General features: G+C 37.6%; 1 protein-coding gene across 9 annotated transcripts in view; it reads right to left on the bottom strand.

Moving 5' to 3' along the window:
* Positions 1-2,842: 2,842 nt before the first annotated feature.
* kank1a (KN motif and ankyrin repeat domains 1a) overlaps positions 2,843-19,822 on the bottom strand; it is a 41,786-nt gene continuing 24,806 nt past the window's right edge. For 6 of the 9 annotated variants that reach the window (XM_083526797.1, XM_083526796.1, XM_083526799.1 and 3 more), the window contains 10 exons: positions 11,112-13,769; positions 9,106-9,237; positions 8,276-8,375; positions 7,960-8,157; positions 7,770-7,857; positions 6,970-7,189; positions 6,001-6,143; positions 4,991-5,191; positions 4,711-4,809; positions 2,843-3,793 (listed from right to left, as the gene is read on the bottom strand). In XM_083526797.1, coding sequence (XP_083382923.1) covers positions 3,731-3,793; positions 4,711-4,809; positions 4,991-5,191; positions 6,001-6,143; positions 6,970-7,189; positions 7,770-7,857; positions 7,960-8,157; positions 8,276-8,375; positions 9,106-9,237; positions 11,112-13,769 — 3,902 coding nt within the window. In that variant the 3' untranslated portion in view covers positions 2,843-3,730. Of the gene's footprint in view, positions 3,794-4,710; positions 4,810-4,990; positions 5,192-6,000; positions 6,144-6,969; positions 7,190-7,769; positions 7,858-7,959; positions 8,158-8,275; positions 8,376-9,105; positions 9,238-11,111; positions 13,770-14,703; positions 14,821-17,677; positions 17,846-18,831; positions 18,853-19,822 lie in introns of those variants that run through there. The other 3 variants (XM_083526804.1, XM_083526803.1, XM_083526802.1) reach the window with 3 other exon arrangements.

Below are 19,822 nucleotides of genomic sequence, written 5' to 3' on the forward strand. Positions count from 1 at the left end.
ACCTTTGGGATGAATTGCAACACTAACTGCACCTCAGGCCTCCTAACCGTACATCAGTACCTGCCTGTACTAACATCCTGGTGGCTGATGAAAAATGTTCATAAGCACACTCCAAAATCTAGTGGAACATCTTATCAAAAGAGTGGAGGGAATTACTGTATAAGAGCAAATTGGGAACTAAAGATGGAATGCGATGCTCTAAAAGCACATGCCATACTTATTTCCAGTTGTCCGCAAACTTTTGGCAATGTAGTGTTTTTCTAACCCTAACCCTTGTAAAGTTAAATATGAAAAAATATAACTACATTCCACATCTGAGTTGACCAGCAAATGGAAATCACTGTTCAAATATATATGGATTGCACTAGAAATTAAATGCAGGTCTGACAAGGACACAATGGCAACTGAAGATGGACAGATGAATTTATGGGTGAATTAAAAAGTACAGTGGTGTGAAAAAGTGTCCTGATTTCTTAGTTTTTTGCATGTTTGTCACACTTTAATGTTTCAGATCATCAAACTAATTTATCAGTCAAAGATAACACAAGTGAACACAACATGCAGTTTTTAAATGAAGGTTTTTTTATTAAGGGAAAACAAAATCCAAAACTACATGGCCCTGTGTGAAAAAGTGTTCGCCCCCAAAACCTAATAACTGTTTGGGCCGCCCTCAGCAGCAACAACTGCAATCAAGCGTTTGCGATAACTTGCAATGAGTCTGTTACAGCGCTGTGGAGGAGTTTTGGTTCACTCATCTATACAGAATTGTTGTAATTCAACCACATTTGAGGTTTTTCGAGCATGAACCGCCTTTTTAAGGTCATGCCACAGCATCTCAGTAGGATTCAGGTCAGGACTTTCACTAGGCTACTCCAAAGTCTCCATTTTGTTTTTCTTTAGAAATTCAGAGGTGAACTTGCTGGTGAGTTTTGGATCATTGTCCTGCTGCAGAACCCAAGTTCGCTTCAGCTTGAGGTCACGAACAGATTTTTGGACACTTTCCTTCAGGATTTTTTTGGTAAACAGCAGATTTTATGGTTCTATTTATCACAGCAAGTCTTCTAGGTTCTAAAGCAGCAAAACAGCCCCAGACCATCACACTACCACCACCATATTTTACTGTAGGTATGATGTTCTTTTCTGAAATGTGGTGTTACATTTAAGCCAGACGTAATGGGACACACCTTCCAAAAAGTTCAACTTTTGTCTCATCAGTCCACAGAGTATTTTCTCAAAAGTCTTGGGGATCATCAAGATGTTTTCTGGCAAAACTGAGATGAACCTTTATGTTCTTTTTGCTGAGCAGCGGCTTTCATCTTGGATCTCCGCCATGCAGACCATTTTTGCTCAGTCTCTTACTTATGGTGGAGTCATGAACACTGACCTTAACTGAGGCAAGTGAGGCCTACAGTTTTTTGGATGATGGGGTCTTTTGTGACCTCTTGGTTGAGTCGTCGCTGTGCTCTTGGGGTAATTTTGGTTGGCCGGCCACTCCTGGGAAGGTTCTCCATGGTTCCATGTTTTTGCCATTTTGTGAATATTGGCTGGAGTCTTAAAGCTTTAGAAATAGCTTTATAACCTTTTTTAGACTGATCGATCTCAATTACTTTCTCATTTGTTTCTGAATTTCTTTCGATCTCGGCATGACGTTTAGCTTTTGAGGATCTTTTGGTCTACTTCACTTTGTCAGACAGGTCCTATTTAAGAGATTTCTTGATTGTGAACAGGTGTGGCAGTAATCAGGCCTGGGTGTGGCGAGAGAAATTAAAATGGGGTGGGATAAACCACAGTTTTAACAGGGGGCAAACACTTTCACGCAGGGCCATGCAGTTTTGGATTATATTTTCCCTCAATAATAAAAACCTTCATTTAAAAGCTGCACGTTGTGTTCACTTCTGTTATCTTTTACTAATATTTATATTTGTTTGATGATCTGAAAACAATAAAGTTTAACAAACATGCAAAACAATAAAAAATCAGGAAGGGGGCAAACACTTTTTCACACCACTGTAACCCTATGCAGAAAAATAAAATGTGGCTACACTTTTTTTCTAAATCAGGTTTTTAGGAAATAAGCCACTATCCACATATCAGTTTCTCCTAATTAAAGCATTAAAAGTTATGAAAACCATTTAGTGAAGCATTGAATTTTTCCTATCACACAAATGTTTACAGGGAGAATGCTCCTACTTGTAAATGTAATGCATATTGTTCAAATTTAAATTATTTGCAAAAATTCTGAATTAGTGTTGATTTACAGATTATGACTTGGATTTACAAAACCTGGTAGATTATGCAATATTTTTAAGGTATAATTCTGCCTCATTAAATACTTCAGTATGCCATAGTAAACCGTACATGTGTGAACCATGAACTGGGGGCTGGTGGTAACAGACATGAAAAGTAGGGTTGCATTTTAGCTTAAAGATCTCTTAGCATCATTATTCTATTTAACTAAGACATTGTTTTCATTGATAAATTCAAGAACAGGTTCAATTTCTTTTAAAAACTGGATCCATTTGTCACGTGTTAAGAGGGAAAGTTTGCTTCACAAAAAAAAAAAACCCAGTAAAGTAAAAAAATTCATATAGTCTGTCTAGATTCCAAACATGGAATGAGGTTCAGGGTCCAGATCATTGTTAAAGGTTTGACTGTAAATATCTCTGAGCAAAAAAGCTGTTAGTCTGAGTCATATCCAGAATTGTAAATACGACATTTAATAAGAGTTTAACAAATTGAGAAAACGGTGGCACTTATTGGGCAAATCCACTAGAGGGAAGCACTTCCACAGTTCTGCACAGTGATGTATTCAGTACGTTCAAAAATAAGAACTTATGCACAATTTTATTTTAGATAATTTTATTACTTGGAAAGTGATACGAACTTTAAGCACTGAATTTTAGAGAAATGTACCATAAAGTCTTATACAAGTTTATTTAACAAAAGGGAATCAAGCCTAATATAACCATGTACTGTAAACATTTACATACCATGAAAATACAATTCTTTTTAATAAAACCTTTAATCGATAAATATATATAACTTCATGTTCCGTTAGGATGTGATAGTAATTTGGTAAATACTGTGATTATTAAATAAAAATGACAAGTATAAACGTAAAGACTGTGTTTAATCTAGATATTTACTGCAACGTTTAAAATATTGTCTGATTTTTGTAGTCCGACCTGCCACACTATGTCTACAGGGACACTGGGACTATACTGCGAGTCATATATACAGAATTTAAATATAAAGCTTCGACTTCAGCTTGTCTCAGATATCGTAGAATTGATTCCTGATTAAAAACAAAGTAATGTGTAGATACATAGTGGACACATGAAGGAGAACCTTAATACCTACAATGATGTGAATTAACATTGTGAACATGTTCCAGTTGCTATCAAAACCCCTCAATGTGCTTTGCTTGATTGTGATTTTAGGAACAAAATAAAATGTTCTGTGACACTTGTGATACCTATTTTGTATGACCAAAAAAACAGAAACCCACTGACAAATTTATAGTAAAAGAGAACATGAACATGACACCATAGGCAGAAACATAGGCAGAAAAGTGCTGTATAAATGTCCATTCACAGTCCTTGATGAAGTTGGGGCATCAGGGTTTTGATGAGTCTTTTCTCCAGAGTTGCTCGCTAAGAATGCTAGGCACATATAAACTTTTATTAGCAGCAGAGAGAAAAAAAAAAAAAAAAAAAAGTAAAGGGCTTGTCTAATCAAACATGCCCCTCCCAGTAGGACTTGGAGAAGTCTTCCTGCTAAGTCGAGGTGTTCCCTAAAAGAAAAGAGAGACACATACTGAAATAACATTGACAAGTTCAATATGATCCACCGACAAATCTGGATTTATAAAGATTATCAGATCAATTCAGGATGAACATAGGATGCACATAAGTGGCTTCATATAATCGATATGCATGCTCTATTGAAACTCTAACAGACAAAGCAGACATGAAGTAACTTTAAGCTGGGGGTGTTCTGCATTTTAAGTGCAAAAACAGTTACAAAACAGGATTAATGAACCGTGGATTTATTTAGAAATGGTTGTACTGTAATGAAGCATTTCTAATGTGCTTATAGTTATTGTGGCCAACATCAGAAAGCATTAATTCCTACATCTTTGGCTTACTACATGCTTTATGAACAGATGTGTGGTTGCACAAACATCATTTTAATATACTTTACAATAAATGTTAAGAAAAAATATCTTTCAATATTAAATGTTTTGCATTTTATTGTTTGAGAATACATTCAGAAAAATAAAACCAACTGAAAAGCATGTGTTCATGTGCACTCTTCTTTTTCAAAAGCTCTTTCTCTATTCAGTTGTATTATTTATCATTTAGTGTAAGAGTTTGGCAAAAAACAACAACAAAAAAAAAACCACACTGAGATAGCCCCATATATAAAAAAACCCCCCAAAAAAAACAAAACTGGATTTACAGAATTATTAAGTTCTATCTGTATAATCACTCTTGAAAAATTTACATAGTGATTATCTCAGAAATTGTAACTTTTTTTCTCTATAAATTACCCACATATACCAAAATGTCTCAATACAAACACTGTTGTGTTAGAAAAAGTTATGTAATACTGTACAAAGGATAGGAATCAAAGAAACATGCACTAAATGTGAGAGTATTGGGAATTGAAATGGGCAGTACTACATAGAGCAGACAGGAAGGCACTTACTGGTGACTGTGCTTTGGAGAAGTTGACATGGGCATACAGCAACACTGCAATGTCTTTATGTCCAGCTTCCAGAGCAATGGACAGAGCAGTACTTTCATCCTGAATTTCACACACATGCATAGTAGTGTATATTTCAGTAACCATTACATTCAGTTAAAGGTTTCTACTTATAATATTATTTAGTCAGTAGTTAATGCCAGTGAGCACAATGCAAATGAAAAATCACTGCTGCAAGTTCAAGTTCTTGTTTGTTCTTATTGACTACGTTTTCTTTGCTCACATTGTCATGAAGTGTGGCGTCACAGCCTGGTTGGGCCAGGAGCAGCTTGACTATTTCCACGTGGCCATGCTCACTAGCACACATGAGTGCAGTGGAACCCTCATCGTCCTGGATGTTGACGTCTGCACCGCAAGCCAACAGCGCCTTTACCATGTCCATCCGTCCATGACTGACTGCCAGCATCAGCCCTGTCTGACCAGCCTAGAAAACAGAATCGAGGAGGGAAACAAGGCCAAAAAGATTCACTGCTTACATCTCATATGTGTAGTAATTATTAGGCAATCATGTGGCAGCAGCACAATGCACAAAATCATGCAGATACATGTCCAACCACATCAGAATAGGAGGGGGGTTTATGATGTGATCTTAGTGACCTTAATTATGTAATGGATGTTGGTCCCAGTTTGGGTCAGTCTATGCACTTAGATAGATATTCTAGGATGACAGGAGCGGAATGCAAAGAGGTCTTCTGCAGCTGTAGCATATCCACCCACTTGAATTTAGATGTACTGTAATGATGAGATGATTTCTGATCATGACAGGTGTCATGATCAGAATGAGTACGAGTTACTATTTTCTTTCTGGCAGCTTGAAACGATCTGGCCATTTTCCTGTGACCTTTCTGATCAACAACGGTTGATATTTCACCCCTGCACTGTGCAGTGTAAACTCTGGGTAAATCCCAGATAATCAGCAGTTTTTGAAGCACTTAAACCAACCTATCTGATACCAACATCAAGTCAGTGGGATCATACTTCTGTCTGAATTCCCTGCGGTTCTTGACCTGTATCTGCATTACATCATGTACTGCACTTCTGCCACATCATTGGCTGACTGAGTGCATGTTTACCAGACTGATGTGTATGTGTGTGATTAGCTTATTTAAGCATATTTTTAAAATGTCTAATATTTACAATTTCTACATTTTAATAATCACCCGCATCACTAGCATTTAAAAGTTTAATGCTAAATTCTTTCATGTTTAATGGACATGCTCATGTAAGACTGACCTGGCTGGCTTTTGCATTCACGTCCCCTTTGCTGAACAGCTCTTCCACCACCCTCATGTCTTTTGGGGCCTCAACAGCAGCTAATGCAGCTAGCATGATGGGAGTATAGCCTGCCTTGTTCTGCTGATTAACGTTGCAGACATCTGTGACAAAAAGAATGGAAGCCAGATTATTAGAGAGGGTCCAGAGGCCACCCTTCAAATCAGTGTTCTGGGACGAAGGACTTCCTTTGTTAACATTCAAAAGAGGGGAAAAAAAGGAAGGTTAGGGTTAAAGCACTGATTTATTGACTGGCAGTTGGTCCAAGCTCTGAAAATAAGAAGGAAAAAGAAAAGGGGGCCTCACTTAAGACACAGGGTATCAGGTACTGGCAGAGCTCAAAAGGAAGCTGACAATGTGCTTTTCTATCTAATAAATGCCGGCACTTCATCAAACACAGCATTGTGGGATATTTATAAAAGAACTGAAGAAGAGCCAAAGAACAAAGACTTGAAGAAAGCCTACTTCTCCAGTTCTGTCAGAGGTGTTTTTAATAAAGGATTAACAAATAATAGTAGTGTATTTATTGGCAGTGCAGCAAAATATATATTTTTTCTTGCATGAGAAAGCCATGTAGTATATGTATCATAATTAGCAGAATAATTAAATACATTTTTATTTTTTTCCTAAATTAAAAAAAGAAAAACTTTGTGGACTTTTTGAAACATCCATATGCACAAATCCAGTTGCTTCCTACCAGTTGGCTTTACAGACAATCTCAAAACAATCTTCACATTCCTGTGCTGTTACTGTTTTTACATAAGACACTGTGGATAAGGGAATCAGGCAACAGACTAAATACATACAATTATGCAAGGCTCTATATAGCAAAATGGTTTTAAAAACAAATTTTAAAAAATGGTAGCCGGTCACTTCATCCCATGCAAATGCCTTTAGCATTTGTGCAAATATGTGGTGCTAACTGGTTACCCGCATCCAGCAGTTTCCTGACAATGTGAAAGTTGGAGTGGGAAACACTGTAGTGCAAGGCGGTGTTGCCGTTTCCGTCGGCCATGTTGACCACGTGCTGCAGCAGGGTGGGCGAGATGTTACGGAAAGCGTTTAGGTAGTCCTCCATCATAGCTGCTACCGCGGTCTTTTGACTGGACACACGGAACCACTCATGCTGCACCGTGTTCATGCATGTCCTCTGTGAGACAAATTAAAGAAAGAATTAACGCTAACACAAAACATTATTCACTGATGTGTCAGAATTCTACTGGGCTAGAAGAGGAAAATTATCCAAACATTTCTTATTCTCTAAATAAAAAGCCAAAAAAATAGAAACGGTACACAATTCTTTTCAGCATCACAAAAACTTAAATGCAAGCAAACCCATAACTGCATAAAATCCAATCCTTACAGAGCAGACAAAATCCTCTCTTGCATTGTAATTGGCATTAACCATGGTCATTAAAGCTTTTTTTTGGAAACATCAGTTGGACATTGTTTTTGGTTCATGCTGGACTCTGCCAATGCACAGCTAGATCTGGCCCTGCACTTCCAATCTGCATCCCACTCTGATTTACGTTTCTTGTAACATTCTTTTTCACCAAATTACCCACAATGCAGCCCATTAGCCATTACCCCTTAACAGCCACAAGCAGAACAGTAAAGTGAAGTGAAGCATAAGGAACTACTCAGAACCTCAATCTGATTCCAAGCCCAAACATATTTGAGTGTTTAAAAAAAGAGAGGATTGGGTAATGAAAAGACATTTTTGAACTTACCAAATCTTTACTGGATAACGCCTTGGGGTCGCTCAGGTGGGTTTTAAGAACATAGCATGCGGACAGCATCTTTTCACTCAATTCGTACCTGGAAAGTTGGAAGAAACAATTAATTAAACAAAAAAAATTCATATCTTCTAATGGAAAGGAGATATTGACTTTAACAAAGAAATCATTTCAGACTGTCTACCTCTCTCGTGTCTCCTGATTCTCCTGGCCAGAACTTTCCGCATCTGTCTTTACCTCCTCTGCTCCCTCATTACTAAACTGATCATTCCTCCCCTCCTCTATATATTTTTCCAGACTCTCCATTTCATCCTCTTCCCCCTCAGATCCTGAAGAGCTGCTCTCTTCTGAGCTGGAGTCATCGCTTGATGTTGATTCATACCTGGATAAACATTAGTTTGCATGAAATATCAGGGTTATACCAATCAAGAAGAAAGTACAGAGCTCACAGAAATTAAATTGTAATATTTGTATACATTTTAAATATCTCATCCCCTTACCCTCCATTCACACCAACAAACTGCAGGTTCTTTTTGGTGCTGTTGGTACCCTGACGGCCATCTTTCTTCTTCATGATTGACTTCAGGGCGCTCTTGCTTCCTACAAGAAAGTAAAAAGAATACAGGTCCATGTTCATACTACAAGTATTTAGCTTTGTGAATGGTTGTTTGATATTCAGACAGGTCTTCACTTAGCCACAAGGTGGAGCACAGAAGAATATGCACTGCCAAAGTAGACAAAACACAAACAAGTCATGACCAGAACTTGATAGACACCGCCTTCTTACACTTGACCACTTTGCTTGGTATGCATGGCAAACAATGAAATTTGATTGGGATTACAGGGAAATGAGCAAGTTTCCTCAAAACTTTCAACAAATAATTACCACTCATCAAGACTAGGAGCAAACAAAATATTGTTAAACAAACACAAAATTAGGCCAAGCAGGTTAGGTTTTAAAGAAGGCCACCATATAATATTAAGCACAGGAGCATAAAAATAAATAAAAAAATCAACAACCAACAGTCCAAAGCCCAAACTATCCCAAACATTTTAAATACAGGCTTCTGTGCTGCCAAATACCCCAAGAGGACCTCCGCCTCTCTCCACAAAGACGAAGAAAAACACAGTCCTGTGAACTGCCAGAACATGTCTCACACATGTGGCCTCCGCCTGTCTCCGTCTGCTTACATACAGTATATGGCAAAAGCAGCCATTACGGACATTTTTGCCATTTTAACAGCTAAGTAGCACCAGCCTGTAGCACACAACTTCCACAAAACGTGCAAGTGTACAAATCATTTATTCACAGTATTTTATAAGATCTTACCATGTAGAGCCGTGGACATCTGCTGGTCCATATGGCTCTTTTTTGAAGCGGCACACTGCTCATTGGTCACTGTATCCTCAGCACACACACGCTCTGTGTGAGTGACCTCTTGAGAGCTGGCGATATGAGAGGCTGAGTAAAAGGAACATGGATAAGAACCACAGACACGCATAGTTATTACGAGAAAAGTATAGTCTATAGTATAGTCTATATGTATAGAACCTATATATCTTGTATAGACTAAACCTGCATTCCTTTGAAATAATTGTGCATAATAGGACTGGGTGAATTACATGTGGGTATATAAATGACCAGTTTTATTTTTTTGCTTGGGCAAAAATAACTGCACTACAACATTACAAAGCCAAAGACAAGTTAGAACACGTCGACATTCACTGCAATTACTCTTGCTTTATGTTTTTGTACTGACTAAGTGTTTTTGTAGTTATAGACAATCTGATGTTTTTGCCTCCAAAAGGAATATTCTTGGCATGACATGCAGGCACTGCAGACATTTCTGTGTTTCTTTGTAAGTGGCAAAAACATAGCTATTTCTGTCTTCACAGCAGTGATTCATTGTGTATGACATGACCCCTAAAAAACAAATCCGTTCTGAATTACTGAATGTTATACTAGCAATAAAAGCTTTCAATTCTTTGGTGCTATGCCTTAAGCCTTTTACAGCTTTGCTTTTAACATGTGCCAGCAAACATTTTTACATGCTAGATTTTATAAAGGCAGGAAGATACAACACTAGAATATTGTTACAGTGGGCCAACTTTTCCTTAACTGGTTTCTTATCAAACTCCAAATAGCATCTAAATTAAATTGAGAAATCAAATTAAAATGAAATCTATTAAAAGGTCGGTTTTGTCCGAATGATTTATAATATAATGCATTTTGATTTCTATCAAGTTTGTGTAGAAGGAAGAAAGAAAATTATCTAATGAAAGAGGTAACTGTACAACAACACAGCATTTGATGACAATGACCATTCACTGCTACTGTTTTAGGTTTGTTATTGTCTAACCTCATTACATTTTGTACATCTAAATATATGTGCACTATAACTACCACTTTATTATTATCCAATACATTTCCTCACATATTACTGCAAGTTGTATTTTGTATATGTTTGCATTGAATACAAATCTTGAATACTGGGAACCAATACTCTTGAATAATTTGAAACCATTTTTATTTTCACTATCTTGAGGATGTCAGTAAGACATTGTATAATACTGGGTCGAACATTACAGTGTTATTTACAGAGTAAAGCATGTATATATAATTGACAGACTACGGATGAAAAACTTATAGTTTGTTTTTAACAGCTATAAATATTCAGCTTCATTTAAGTACAAAATATGAATGACTGAATACTGTCGCTTATTCTTCACAAAATAGGCCATGCTTAGACCGTATTCATCATCACTCCACAATGCATTACATAATATGAAGTAGTTATGAATCAGTATCACCACTAACAATAATCAAACATTTAGAGCAGGCTGCTACTTATCAAAAGAGATGAGCTCATTGCTGGTTTATGACTAAATCTCCATGCAGATATGCAGATTTGAGGGTCAGAGACAACTTTCACATGTCAGGTCTTATCAATCTTAGTTGAGCACATAAGAAGAACACCTCATCCAACTCCACCCACCAGAGTAAAAACACCCCATGCCTTTTCAGTACATAGGTTGAAAAAGATATCATGGAGAAAAAAATGACTCCAAATTTATTCTAAAACCTTAGGAAAGGTTAGACCCTAAAGGTTATTTTGCTTAATTTTCCCTTATGTTTTGAATGTCATTAGGTCCATCATAATGTTAATAATGTGTATTGCTGTTAAAATGTGTAGTGACTCATGGGAAGTAAAGCCTAAGAAATGTGTAGTGACTCATGGGAAGTGAGGCCTAAGAATTGCTGTTCAATTTGGTGTACCACGTGGCAAAAACACTGATATGAACATTTACATGAAATTTGCAATAAACATAACAAACCTTTTCGGACATTTCCAGAGTCTGCTTGCAGATTCCAAAGGTCCATGTTGTTTAGATCTTCAATGCTGCCATACTTCATTACTGAGTTGATGGATGACAGAGTGGTTACCAACTCACTGTTGATAGAGTTGAACTGGGACTGTTGTGGTGGACCAAATGCATCTGCCAACTCACTGTAATTCTCGGCGAGCAACATCTGTTGCTCCTGAAGTAGCTTCTGCACTCTCTCTATATAATGATCCAAGTCAAACCGAGGACCAGCCTTGTTTTCTGAATTGACGGCCTCTGCAGCAATACTTTGCTCAACTGTCACACTTTTCTCCACTTCTTGGTTTAAGGGTAGAAAAGGGCCACATGCTATGCTCCGTGTTTTAAGACCCACCAAAAAGTTCTCATCTATACTAATAAGTCCAACTCCACTTTCTTTCGTTTTGGAACAGGTCACCTTTTCGTTTGTCTCATCTGAACCTGTGGTTCCCACTGCAATGGAGCGAGACTTTACTGTGGCCTGTATATCTTTTACAAGTCCATCGCCAACAGCGACAGTGCGAGTCTCCAATGGTACTGTACATGTTTGCTTGTCTTCAGAATTTTGTTGAGTGTTAACACAAGAATCAGTATAAACTTTGTACTCTGTGTTTGTAAAGTTATCCACAGTATTTATTTCGGTATGTGTCTGTTGAGAAAACACTGTAGGTACTACCATTACAGCTGAGTCCATTTTACTCACAGTGTCTGTCTCTGTGCTTTTTGACAATACCTTCTTAATGGGACTAACCAATACATCCACTGTGCAATCACCACATCCAATGGACTTGAATTCTTTTGTCAGTTCAGACTTTGTCTTGAAAAGGTCTAAACTTTCCATAGCCAACTTTGTGTTGACTCCCACCTCACACTTACTTGTTTCTACCCCCACTTTCTGATGGCACATAATAACCACCTGTCCAACACACTTATCCTGAACCTCCACACGTTCTTGGACAACCCATCTATCCATTGTCAAATCCAGACCCACGGCAACATGCTTTGAGTCTGGTTTACAACAGACAGCAACACTGTGTGTCTGTGGTACATGACCTCTGCTGATATCACATTCTGCATGGTTTCCCACACCTTGACTGTTTGTGGAGACCTTGGCCTCTACTGAAGTACTGTACATTTCAGGTTTTGCCAGTGAACCCTTGTCCAGTTTCTTCCTTGATCCAGCCACCTGAAGCTCGAGCTTAAGTTTGCCCATCTCCATTTCATGAGTGGTCTCTTTCAGCTGTACCTCTAACCTGTAGATCTTCTCCTTAAGGGCCTCAATAGTTTGGTGCTGTAGCTCAATTTCAGCCTCAGCCTCAGTACTCATGCCCAGCATGGCCTCAGTGACCCCAACTCCTGTGCTCCTTGTGTCCCGCTCGGTCCCTACAGCTACATCTTTGCTATGTCCAGGCAACTTCCTGTAAATTACTACATCATTCATGTTCTCATCTGCACCAACACCAATGGATTTACTCTCACGGTTCCATTGTCCTTGAAAGACATTTTGTTTTGTACTGTGCTGTATTTGGTGTAAGACATGTTCTGACTCCATGCTTGTATCCTGGATGTTTTTTTCTAAAGCTTGTACCTCAGCGGTCAGTTGTCGAAACTCCTGTAGCCTTTGTGAGCTCTGTTCTACATTTTCTGACTCAACAATGTGCAATTCTGAACTCGACTGAAGCTGAGCCACGGGCTCATACTGGTCAGCACTTCCTACACTGTAGGATCTCTTCCGAAAGCTCCCAGATGGGCCCTGCCCAGGTAGTTTTGAGTTCTTTATCTGTGACACCAACTGTCTCTTTTCCTCTTGCAAGACAGAGATCTTAACTTGAAGAATAGGGATGGTTTTCGCCTGTTCCTCCAGCTCTTTAAGTCGTTTGAGAGCCACCAGCATCTGGTCACGAATGTTTTGAAGGTGCAGGGGGCTGATGTTAGTAACCGGTGTGGTCATACCTGAGCTCAGTGGGCTGTGACGAATTGAGCTGCCCATGGAGGATGTTACATAAAGATTGTATTCACCATTGGCCAGATGTCCATTATATTGAATTGAATTTGAACTAGGTGAAATCTGGCTTGCCCCATAAGAGCCACCATAGGATGACAAGGAGCTACTGGAGCCCATTCCACCAAAACTGGCAAGACGCCGGCGGGGTGGCTCAGTTGCTGGTGGCTGCATGAGCAGCCGCTCCTGTTCCAGCCGCCTCCGAGTCTCCATTAGTGTTTTCTCCACCTGGAGGTTGTGGCGAGGGAGATGGGGTGATGGTGGTGGCAGCTGCTGCTGCTGCTTGACCTCAAGAATGTTTACAAAAGCCTGGGGGGCCGCATTGACTTGTGTACTGTGGCCCAGGGAGGCTAGCTGGTTCCGAGTTGCAAAGAACTGCAAAGGTGACTGCTTGCTTTCATCACTGTTGGATGAAGACAGAGAATCCGTAGAAGTCCATTCAGCCTGACCAGACTGAGTGGGTGGCACTGACCTGGTCACTTTGGGTTTTCTCTGAATGTTCAGCTTCTTGATAGTGTTGCCCCTTTCTATGTCATCAACATATTTGAGAAAGTCTAAGTCTATCTGAAAACCATATGGGGTTTCCAAACAGTAGGGGGCCGTAGGGTCCTTGTCACCATCATCCTTTTCTATTGGGAATGAGAAAAATAAAGACCATAAATGTATATAATACAATTTCAGACAAACCAAAAAACACATTCCTTGAATTATATGAGATAAATCTCATCCTCAACACAAATCAAATACAAGTTATAAGCCTCTAGAAGTAAACAATAAAATGTAACACTTGTGTAAACTATATTTCCATACATTTTTAACAGTTTCTGTTAACATTTATTTATAAACCAAAGCGTGAACTCACACTTGCACAAGCACTTGGGGAAAAAAATGAATGGCATAATCTTTTAATGGTGACTGGCCAACAAAATGATGTACAGCTGCAGGTAGGAACATGTTTTAACAATGTCTGGAAAGCTGCATATATCAATCAAGATGGCTCAAGGAACTAAATTTGCATTACAAGCATACAGCTGAGAAAACACAGATGTCCCATTTGGACTAATTTACGGTTTCCACTTCTCACAATGTATATAAGCAAACACCATTGAGATATTTTCGAGGCAACCTGGATAGAAATAACACTTATATGAGATCCTGCTTTCCACAATTTTGGCAAAGAGTAGGGTAGGAGGGGTGGGGTTACACGAGAACATTGAGAACAGACATCTTTTCATGCACTAAAAATCTATCTACATAATACAGCTTTGAAAATTTAAACAATTCCTTCAATATCATTCCAAAAAAAGTTGTTCACATTATTACGTTTCAAATACCACTGAAGAGATTTCTGGATTCCTGACATTTTCAGCAATGTTACTTTTCAAATCTACAGTATATTAAGCAGAATTCTCTCAGTATTTGCTGCATAAAATCTTGCAAAACATCATAATATACTTCAAAATCTTGATCGTTTCAGAAAGGCAGGTTGCCAAACAAATTCTTTTAAATAAAGAAAGAATTTGGTAAGGGAAGTCTAATTTAAACTCTAACTCTTCAACTTACCATGCATCAAACAACAGTCACTATTCCAGAGCTCCTTGTACTCTTGTGCGCAATAACAGACTGTAAAAAAACAGAGCAAGCTTCAGGCAGGCACTTTCTCAATCCTCACTCCATAAGGGGAAAAATTCCACTATTGGTATAAACTTGGCCACGCTCAGCTCAGCTCCCATAGGTTGGCTACTTCAGCCATTCAGCCAATTACAAGCCTCATTCTTCTGCCTCTGCTTCTCTTGCTTCATACCCACTCTGCTCTAACAGACAAGCCTTTCTTGAAGACAATGTTTGTCTTTATAGAAACACAAAATAAAATAAATTAATAAAAACATAACCAGAACCTTTCAAACATTTAAACAAAAAGGTTACTCGAGTCTATTGTACCATATAGACAAATAAATGTGTTTCGGATAAAATGGCTATTCAACCTCCTAAACAACAACCATTACAGTATATGCATGACAACAATACCTAGGCTTGTTGGAAAGCAGCCAGACACTGGACAGTATGGTACAAGAGACAACTGAACTCTGACCCCAGCGTTTGAACCCAGGAGGTCGTAAGACCTGTGACCAACAGGGCGCACCAGAGACAAGCACAACAAAAGCAGATATGAAAATACAAAACAATGCTGAGAAACACATGAAACCTTGTTAAATCAACTAAATTCCCTGTATTGTGAGTGTAAAAAGAATGATCACAAACAGAATTTTAAAGATGTAATACGGGTTAAAATTTAACTACTAACTTTCACACACTCTCAGTCAACACCAGACATCTGTATTAAAGAAATTGAGATAATTATTTAATTCTCTTACAGTTCATTCCAGTTTCATTTGGCCTCACCTGCTTGTTTAGTTAGACTCGTGAACAGGTCATAATGGCTCCTGATGTAAAGGAACAATGGTTTTGACAAGGCAAATATCTAGATAACTATTTGAAGATGAGTGGCTAAAGCAGAAATAAATGAAGAGGATCAGCCAATAGGGCTACAGTAAAAGATGACCCCAAAGATAGCGCTAGCTGGATTAGCAAACACACCAGACAGAGTGGCATGATTGTGTAATCACTGAGCTGTTTGTGAACAAACTCAGATTCAACATAAAGAGAGTAATACAGAATGACTGAAAGAAGAACAAAGTGCAAGAACACACTTGATCCAACCGAGGGGGAAATCCTCTAATTAGTTTAGATACCTTTAGACTTAAATAAACCACCCTGGAAATTAGTTTTTAATCTTGGTTAAAAGACTAGAAGGAGAACAAAAAAGGAATAAGTCAGTGTTTGAATTTAATGACCTTTGAATAGTGCCTTTCTTTTCCTAGACACTCATCTACTTAGTGCATGGTCAATGATTTTATTCATCTTTTCTTTATAAGCAACTCTAGTGAGTTGGCCTTGGCTAGACAATTTGTCTTTACAATGAACCAAACACAACATTACTGGAAAGTAAACAACCCAAAATAGATAGCAACTGATATGGCATTTACCAGCTGTAACTGATAAGGAATGGACCATGTGCTCAATTTTAACTCCTTATTTTCCCATTCATCAATGGGAGATAACTAACTACTAAAGATATTACTTGCAAATATTAATTTTAATTAACTTAGAATACAAAAAAATGTCAAATATATTGTCTGCAAATAAGATGCTCCTATGTAAGAAATTCATATTTAAGACAGGACACTACTTGAACCGAAATAAAATAAAATAAATGACAGAAGTGGTTGTTACCAGATCAGTGGCACCTGCTCGAATTGCACTGTTAATGTGAACCACTTTCAAAGCAGCTTGCATAGCACATAGCTGCAAACGAGTGAAGTTAAGCCAAGATAAATTTGAGGTATGGGGAAAAAAAAGACTTAAGTGCAATGTCTGCAAGTGTTTTATATTTCTATGGTTGAACCCCATGCCACAACCCCCTATGGCCAAATAAAAAAGAAAGTACAGTTAGCCAAGCTATATATACTTGCTATAGGATAAAATGATCTTCAAAAGTTATAACCTTTTGACTTGTGATTATAGTGTCCTAATGAGGTCACTAAATAATCTCTACCATTAAACACATTACATATTTGGTCTCTAAATTGAATCTGTATTTTTATACTGATTATGTTTTTAGTATTCTCACTGAGAAAGGAGGTTAGCAATGGCCAGGGATTAAGGGATGTTTACCTCTTTAAATTTTCTATTGTTCATCTTAAATATGTCTTTATTTTTTTAATTGCACACATTTGGATAAACAAATCCAACTCCTCTTTAGACAACATTGAAGTGTCACAAAAGTGACTCTTTCAGACTAGATTTTAGAGGGCCAGGTCACCTTTGACAGTGGAATCTAGCAAATGTTGAGCCCATATTCATAATGTGGGAGAAAAATAAACATTGCATATCGTTTTACAAACTGTAAATATCTTTCAATGCATCTCAGCTTTCAGCAATGATCTTTATGGTACACTTTTTTGTGTTTTGGTTACATTTTGCCCTTTAAATACAATACTTTTAACAGATTAATTAAGTGTGGCTTGACACAAAGACGGTGTAATTGTTAAAATTAAAAAGACTATCATTACAATACTTTAAAGTTACACAGATCATCAGTATTTTCAAATTCCCAGTACATAATTTTGACACCTGTGAAAGGTCCATCTTTGACATAACAATATGAGAAATGAAAAAATACATTTAACACTTATTAGCCAGTAGAAATTAACCAATAAAAATAAAGAAATTGTCACTGTAAAGGAATAAAGCTAAATCACCAGACTCTTCATAACCTATATGATACAAAACATTTACTGACACATCTTAAGCTAAAAGAAGACAAACCAACCTCTTTACTTACAACTTGCGATAGAAAAGTGGCAACATAATGCCATAAGCAAAATTATTAATAAGAAAAATTGGGTAAATTTTTGCCTCATCATAATTCAAGATTATTTCTTAACAAGAGTCCATTCCCTTAGTATGCACTCACCTCTACAAATGAATAAGAGAAAACTCCATTTAGTGACTAGAGCTGTGCAAGCGGTGCTGTAGCTGGTTACCACTGAGACACTACCCTCCCTCTCACGCACACACACACTAAACTGAGAGAAAACAAGGGCCCTTTTTTCCCTCACTCTGGTCTGGTATTTCCTGGCCCGTCCCAGGGAAACCACGTCAGCTCCCAAGGTTTAATTACCCCAGGAATTCACGTCATATTCGTACAAACAAGCTGGCTAATTAAAAAACACAACAACAATGCAAACCCTGCTTAATTGGCTGTACAGGCAAACCTCAAGATTAATACACATCCAAAGAATTTGTATACTCCTGATTTTAAACTGACAGAGTTGCAGGTCTAAAGACTAACGTTAACAGCTAAGCCAGGTACGTGCGAAAGTTCATGTGTACTGAGAAATAAGCCTCAGTTGTTCTGTTCCTGTCTATATAAAGCGGATGGTCCATGGTAGAAACATCCAAAACGCTACCAGGTAGCTATATTCCATATGAGCAGTGGGATAGAAATGGTAGAGACAAGAGGAAAAACACTGCTCCTTGGTTTAAAATACTAACCAGGCCCTGTTTATTTCAGTGTAGCATCCGAGAATATAACCTGTGACAGACACTGTGGCGGAGACATCAAAAATAACCAAAGAGATGACAGGAGCTCAGTCATTGTGAATGATAACTTCTGACTGGAATAACTCTTTGAATTGACTTAATACAATTTGGCAGAGGAACTACGACTAACAACTGGTAATTGTAAGTCCCAAAATTGAGACAGGAAAATGGTTTTCAGATTTTTGAATGAAATTTGAAGGGATGAAATAAGAATAAATCTCGCTGTTGTACAAATTATACTGATTTTCAAATGTTTATGTCAAATAAATTAGCTAGTTGCATTGAAATACATGAACAATGGCTTAGCAAAAAATAAATAAATAAATAAATAAAATGTAAATAAAATGGATGTTGTTGACCTTTCTATTCAGTTGGCACCATTGTATAAGTAAGTAATAACACAAGCATATATTTAATAATGTGGTAGTATGAAACAAACGAAAGCAACTTCGCAATTGTGCCACTGATAACATCTTGTGTATTACAAAACAGACATTTTGAACTAACTTTTAACAATGTACTTACATTCACTGTAGTTACATTGTGTTGAATAATAAAAAAAAAATATCTAGATATTAAAAAAGTAAAATTATCTTTAAAAAGATTTACTGCTGATTTAGGAAGCCGTCGTAACAAAAGTAACCCTCCTCAATAGAAAGGATTCCACTATTTACAGAGCTGTTAATCAGTAACGACTCCACATTGCCCAGAGGCACAGCTTAGCAACATGCTTCTAACAAGTTCCCCGGTTTTAACTCCATTTAATCTGTTGACAACAGTCAATAATCTTGTCCGACATAAACTGTTTTAAGCAAACAATCAGGAGTCAAAGAGGCTGAGGTGAAGATTCTTCATGTTGGTCCAAACCAGACTATTGGCTAAGAAATACATGTTAAGCAAGAGTCAACCTAAACTAATTGTAACAGTGCTTGGGAAGTTCTGCTCAGTGCTTAAGGGAAAAAACCCTGACCCGAATTTCATGCGTTTCTAGGTTATAAGTGACAACCCACAACTAAATCTGAGAAACTAATTTTAACACTATTAACACTGGTCTTGACCAACAGAGTTGTGACTCAAGAGATAACACACAAGAAAGTCCCAAGTATTTTGAAATACTATTTCTATTTTCTTTACTCATGTGTAAAGAGATGTGAATGCTATGTGCACATGGCCTAGCATAGCTGCCAGGACATATTTCACACTATTATGAGAAAATCCAACACATACGCATCTGTGTGCTACAGTTAAAAATTCCTGTGTGCCGTTTTGTACAATGAACAGATGGGTTTAAGTCCTGTGGATTGAAACATTTATGATAATTTTGTAATAATTTAAAGAAGACTTTTTAATTGTGAAAAATTTCTAAATTAATAGTTTCTTGAAGAAGATCAAGCATATCATTGATGTGCAAGTTTATTAATAAGAGTTGATGGAAAGGATTTAACTAAATTTGCTGGTTTTTCAAATTAACTTTGCTTGTACTGAATATTCCCATCAGTGTCCAGGGGCCAATAGA

This window comes from Silurus aristotelis (genome assembly GCF_946808225.1).
Source record: "Silurus aristotelis genome assembly, chromosome: 23".
NCBI lineage: Eukaryota > Metazoa > Chordata > Actinopteri > Siluriformes > Siluridae > Silurus > Silurus aristotelis.